The 6,237-nt window shown below is 30.5% G+C and overlaps 1 protein-coding gene across 4 annotated transcripts; it reads right to left on the minus strand.

The window, feature by feature from the left end:
• LOC113754781 (uncharacterized protein C4F10.09c-like) lies at positions 1–3,112 on the minus strand. 4 transcript variants are annotated; one of them, XR_003465377.1, is made up of 8 exons: positions 2,953–3,112; positions 2,788–2,843; positions 2,364–2,456; positions 2,085–2,237; positions 1,244–1,327; positions 1,002–1,145; positions 616–704; positions 1–164 (listed from the first exon to the last, which is right to left on the minus strand). XR_003465377.1 is itself a non-coding variant. In XM_027299044.1 (6 exons), exons 1-6 carry the CDS (start codon positions 2,983–2,985, stop codon positions 147–149), a joined length of 525 nt encoding a protein of 174 aa, XP_027154845.1. In that variant the 5' UTR covers positions 2,986–3,112; the 3' UTR covers positions 1–146. The 4 variants fall into 4 exon arrangements, 1 of the variants encoding a protein (XP_027154845.1); XR_003465376.1 differs by lacking the exon at positions 2,788–2,843; XR_003465378.1 differs by lacking the exon at positions 2,953–3,112 and having other exon boundaries at positions 2,788–2,904.
• Between the last annotated feature and the right edge of the window lie 3,125 nt (positions 3,113–6,237).

The raw sequence follows: 6,237 nt of genomic DNA on the forward strand, positions 1-6,237 counted from the left end.
TTAGGCTTTAATATGTACAACCAAAATTGCCAGGGATAACAAATGTTAAGATAGACCCTCTGCCGATATATAATGAGTATCATGTTTGCATGAATTGGCGAAGTCCATAATCGAAGTAGCTTCTAAGAGCTTCATAGCCAGGTTTACTACAATCCACCATCAACCTATAGAGTCCAATGGAAAAAAAATTATTAAACAAAAATTTACATTGGTAGTTAGATAAATTAAACCTGCATTAGCCTACATATATCAACTAAGACATTGATCCTCATATTGTTGCATGAAAAGAAATGAAAATGAGGGACTTTAAAAGAAATGCTAAGGATCACTTTTATTAACCACAAGTACAAAATGTGAACTGAATTTCAAACTATAAGTTGGTAGCATGTGCTTAAGATGAAGAAATCATTATGACCCCAATTGACATGAAACCAATTATAAAGTAACGCCAAGGCTGTTTCCTTTAACAAAAATATTAACTTAATGAACTAAATTTCCAAATAGTTCTCAAGTTAAGATTCCTCGAGATCAAGGATTCCCTTGACAATTATTAACTTAATGAACTAAATTGCGTCAAAAACCACAAGCAAACAAAAGATCAACGCTATCACAAACCTGTAACAAACGCTTAGAGAAAGCAGCGACCCTCCTTAGATTGATGTCATTTTTCATCGCCCTTAGAAGTAGCCCAATAAATATTTCCTCTTGAAGATTAACAAATTGAACAAATATCATAGTCAAGAAGTGGTACAATTAGGACCCTCTCTAATAAGTCTACACGAATAAAGAAAGCATTCAAGAGCAAGTGAGGAAAAATTTTCAAAAAGCCACTTGATCATGCTGAAATTATGTTCCAGATAGAAGTGGAACTAGAAAACACAAAACTTGTAAGGCAAATTGTCAAATAAGAATCCAAAACAGGTTGATTTGCAAGCGTTGAAACACAAACATAACAAATAAACTGGCAGAAACTTTCTAAGAACTACTACAACTCAACTCACCTTTGAAGAGTTCATGGCAGTTGGTAGCAAGAGTTTTGAATATAAGGCTCGGTAGAATCTATCACTAACAATTTGATTTCTGGTAGAGATCTTGTCAAGAAGCATTAATGCTTGAACTCCCACATTAAAGCTCCTAGAATGAACCTAAAAAAGGGCAAACAAATTTTTGAAAGGAGGAACACCACATTATACTATCCGCATAAAATTTTCATTCTTTCTGGGCAATTAGGAACTAAGCTTACCAGCTGAAATAAGATTGGCGTCTGGGTTTCAATAATCTTGTCAGATTCATCGCTAGAAACAAAAGGAAATGCTCTATTCACACCCTGCAATGGAAGAAAGAGAACTTATACAGAGTGCCTAAAGTATCTTTCAACACCATATAAGGAGATAACCACAAGCAGCATGATGAACTGATATAATAATTATCTGCAAGCACACTGGTTCAGACAAATCCTGTACCACTTGATTAATCACACCCACATTTTAACACACAAGTATGTTTAATTTAGTGCATGCTTCATCACCAATTCTCAATAACACTTTCCCAACTACTTCAATTCACTTTCAAGTTGGATCCTTTAGTCACAAAACACAGCACCAACTTGGAAGAATTAGTTCAAAAAAATTATATAGAGAAAAGTTGATTCTTCATAACAAACATATACTAAATAAAGTGTACAATCTTTTTCTTCATACTTGAGAAAGAGCAAAACATTAGTTAGGAGTAACCTGCAAAACATTCACTGTCTTTGAACTAATCTAAGGCAACTTAGTTGAAGCAAGGTGTATAGGGAGGAAAAACAAGAAACAGTGCCAGAATTCTACATAAGATAATTACATGGTAAGTGCCAAAAATTAGAAGCATTTATAAAGAGTACGCCTAAATTTGTACAATAGCTTACCACAAATATTAGCATTTTCTTACTCTATCGCTTTCAAAAGATAAAATGGCCTTGAAAGTTCTAGCTGTTACTACATGATCCCAGAAAAAAATACAAATCCTACTTTAGCAGTTTCTTCTACTTATATGTTTGCAATCATCAAATAATAAAGAAGCGAAAGAAATTAATCTATACTAACTGTTAAAAGAGCTGTTAATAACCGGGAATCCATCTCAACGTGAGATTCTGGAGGAGTATTCTTTGGATTACATTTTGAACTAGAAATTTTTCTAGCTTTTTCTTTACTGCATTTGTTCGTCCCATGCTCCCTATTGGCATCAGAAATCAATACCTGAAACAGAGACTAGCATATTAACTTGTTGCACAAAACTAACGTGTCTTACATGTTAATTGACTAGATCTTTGAAATCCTTAACTTTCATCAAAGAAAACAAGCACAACACTTTTTTTTCCATACCTTAAATAGTGCAAAATACACCTCGATTAAACGCTTTGCCACTTTCGGCCCATCTCCCTCGTGACTTAAACGAACTTGGCTTAAGAAGTTAACCTGTACACAGATAGCATTAGATAAATGAAGTTCACTCAGAAACACAAATATAAACAAATACAGCAGCAAAACACTATACTTGAACACCGAAGCTAAAACGTCTAGCATGCTGAAATAAAACATCTAGGAATGGCATACTGAAAGTAGTGTATGATACACTCTTAAAGCGCTAGTAACCTGAAATATGAAAGCAAATAGCATAGATATTATACTGTGTACAAAAAAAGGGACAATGCTACCATTATTAAAGACTTTTGTCAACTAACTGACAAACATTGGACATGAAACCATAAACTAAAGATATCAGCTAATGTATAATAAGAGTAAAGACCCCTTTCTCTACTCCAACTGAGATGCCCATTCACTCTAATCCACTGAAGTAGAAGCCTACAATTTCAAAAAGTTTATCTTGCGATTGTTAAATTGACCAAAAATGCAAGAAAAAGGCAATTGACAAAACAGAGATGAAAATAACATATCTGCTTAAAAAACCTACACCATCGCTTTTCCTTGAAGTCTGCCATTGCATCGGAAGGGTCTTTAAAGTGTGTCTATGATTGTATAAATTCAGATCTAGATGCTAGAGAGGAAAAGAGGAACCATATGTCTACGGGAAACTGAAAATTAATAGAGAGGGAAAGAGAGATAGAAGGAGAAAGTTGTAGGGGAGGTTGCGATTAAACTTTCGAGGGCTCTGATCTGAGAACAATAATATTTGGGAAAGTAGCCTTGCAAGTATGGAAGGCTTGGAATTCATGTGGTGCTACGCTTGACAAGTGTTGTGCCGGGAATGGTTAAAAAATTTTCAATGCGCGGCTTGCTAAAAATTGGAAGGGAGCAAAATTTTGAAATTTTCATAAAAAAACACCCATGATTTCTCACCAATAACATAGAAACTTTGGCCCACTAAAATCAGTATTTGGAGGGAAGCTTTCCCACACTCATTTTGGCGAGAATTTTAAGCGATAAAAGTCCTTGCCTCGCAGAGTATATAATGGCTCCAATTTTTTGTGAGGTATTGTCCTTTTCCTTGCTATAAGCCTCTTAATAGCGTCAAACTTTCTACTTCTTGCTAAAGTTGTTGTCGCTAACTGGTGTTTTATTAAAGAACTGATGTTTTATTGAAGAACGGATTTATTTTTATTTAATCCGATAAATAAATTTATTTATGAAAAAATGGGTACTCTGTTCTTATAATGAAGGAAAGTCATAAAGAGTTGGTATTTTATTGAAAAACGGATTTATTTTTATTTTATCCGATAAATAATTTTGTTTATGAGAAAATGGGTACTCTGTTCTTATAATGGAGAAAAGCCATAAAAAGCTGGTTTTTTATTAAAAAATAAATTTATTTTTTTATCTGATAAATAAATTTATTTATTAAAAAATGGATACTCTGTTCTTATAATGGAGAAAAGTAATAAAGAATTGGTGTTTTGTTGAAAAACGGGTTGTACTCTGTTTTTATAATGAAGGAAAGCCATAAAGAGTTGGTCTTTTATTAAAAAATGAATTTATTTTTATTTTATTCGATAAATAAATTTGTTTATGAAAAAAAGGGTACTCTGTTCTTATAATAGAGGAAAGTCATAAAGAGCTGGTGTTTTATTGAAAAACAAGTTTATTTTTTATTTTATCCGATAAATAAATTTATTTATGAAAAAATGGGTACTCTGTTTTTATAATGGAGGAAAGCCATAAAGAGTTGGTCTTTTATTAAAAAATGAATTTATTTTTATTTTATTCGATAAATAAATTTGTTTATGAAAAAAGGGTACTCTGTTCTTATAATAGAGGAAAGTCATAAAGAACTGGTATTTTATTGAAATGAAAAACAAGTTTATTTTTTATTTTATCCGATAAATAAATTTATTTATGGAAAAATGGGTACTCTGTTCTTATAATGGATGAAACCCATAAAGAGCTAGTCTTTTATGAAAAAGTGATACTTTACAGAAAGTGACCGCGATTTGATTTATGAAATTATTCCAAATAAAAATTTTGAATGAATTTGTTTGTTTTGAAAGTTGTATAATGATTCTTAAAACTCCAGAGATTATTCTGAGCACTGGTTATGACACACCGAATGGGTGTGATAATAATAAAAAATTATGATAAAAAAATTGGTTTAAATGTCAAGCAGACAAAGGTAACCAATTTTTAAATTACTTTCACATGAGTGTTTAATAAATAGTTGGCAGTTTGTTTTACTGTAATCAATTTTGTTTCCAAAACTTTTAATAAATGAAAACCAATTTTGTTTCCAAAACTTTTAATAAATGAAAATTAAAGAATAGGAAACACTGGATAGATATGGCTTTGCAAAAACTTTGATATAATTATTGTGTATACGAATTCAAATTCATTTGCTTACTAATGAATTTGAATTTACGTCTAATTGAATTAATTATAAATAGGTAGTCGAAATTTGTCCATTTAATAGCCACTAATTAATTGGTTTTATTCAGCTATCCATTTGAAATTAATAAAATCATGTATCCATTTGGATTAACATTGTGAATAAAAAAGCAATGAAAAGTAGAGAAATGTCGTGGGAAAGTGCTGCATGAACAGAGAATATAGAAGGGAAAGGAAATAATGTTGTGCTTTGCTAGCGAATAATAATGTTGTGCTTTGCTTTATTATTATTATATTAAAGGTAAATCTGCCAACAGTACAAATAATTTAGGTATTCAAGCAAAATCTTAGAAATAGCTTTATTCAGGCCAAATATGCTCCAACTGCACAAAAAAATGGCCCATTACACCAAAATTATTTCCATTATTAAACAAATTCAACTCACATACATGTATAAGGAATATTTATGGAATAAACAATTAAGGGATATTATTATACTCCCATTTTTTCACTTCACTCCCCCATGTAAAGTAATTTTTTTAATGTTAGTAAATTTTGTTGGAATTAAATTTGTAATATAAATCTTAGAGTCTTTGGAGTTTTGTATAGTTTTGTAAATGTTAGAGAAGACCGTATGAATATGTCAAAACCTATAGGAGGTTTCTACAATTATGTCTAATTTTATAATTAGCCAAAGCAAAAGGCAAGCAAATGCATGTACTATTTTACTTCAAGTAATAGCAAGTTTCATTCAAGCAATAGTAAGTTTTTATACATAAATAGTAATTATTACTAATAACATGGCAAATTTGATTAATAATCAATATTTCCTGATTTATGGGACACATGTACTATTTTACTTTAAAACTTATCTCAAACTAGTATTAGGAAGTTTATTTGAAATAATGATAAGATGTTTTATCAATGATTAAAGCTTAATACCTTAGTTAGTAAGTATTCATAATATACTCGTATAATACATGATTATAGGTATAATTTAAAATTTTTTTGTACTTATATATTTTAAAATACTACGAAAAATAGTATGAACTAAACCTACTCTCCAAAAAGTAAATTTCGGATATAGAGTAGTGATTTATTTTTAAAAAAAATTAAGTTGCATATTTATTCCAATTTATGCATGAAGATACATCGATCGGTGCTCTCTGGATGCATCCAAACTCCAGTGAATGCCTTTAAACTAAATTCTAATTAAAGTAGTATCCAAAATAATAAAATACTACTCGTATAAAAACACATCAATATAATTTCGCTAATAGCAATTAAATTTGAAGTTTTAAAATATGCATAAATAGTAATTTAGTTTAAAAATATAATTAGTATAAAGAGTATAATTGGCATAAATAAGTGTATTCAGTAAACCAATGTTGTAAACCTCCCCTGAGGTTTCTCTTCATTTCGC

This window comes from Coffea eugenioides, unplaced genomic scaffold (genome assembly GCF_003713205.1).
Source record: "Coffea eugenioides isolate CCC68of unplaced genomic scaffold, Ceug_1.0 ScVebR1_103;HRSCAF=471, whole genome shotgun sequence".
Lineage (NCBI taxonomy): Eukaryota > Viridiplantae > Streptophyta > Magnoliopsida > Gentianales > Rubiaceae > Coffea > Coffea eugenioides.

Excerpts from the sequence above, each read along its gene's own strand:
- LOC113754781 (XM_027299044.1), bottom strand. The coding sequence starts at position 2,985 with ATGCAATGGCAGACTTCAAGGAAAAGCGATGGT. Across the intron at positions 2,457-2,952 it reads CTTCAAGGAAAAGCGATGGT|GTTAACTTCTTAAGCCAAGT; the intron begins GTAGGTTTTTTA and ends ATCTGTGTACAG. Across the intron at positions 1,328-2,084 it reads TATTAACAGCTCTTTTAACA|GGTGTGAATAGAGCATTTCC; the intron begins GTTAGTATAGAT and ends CTTCCATTGCAG.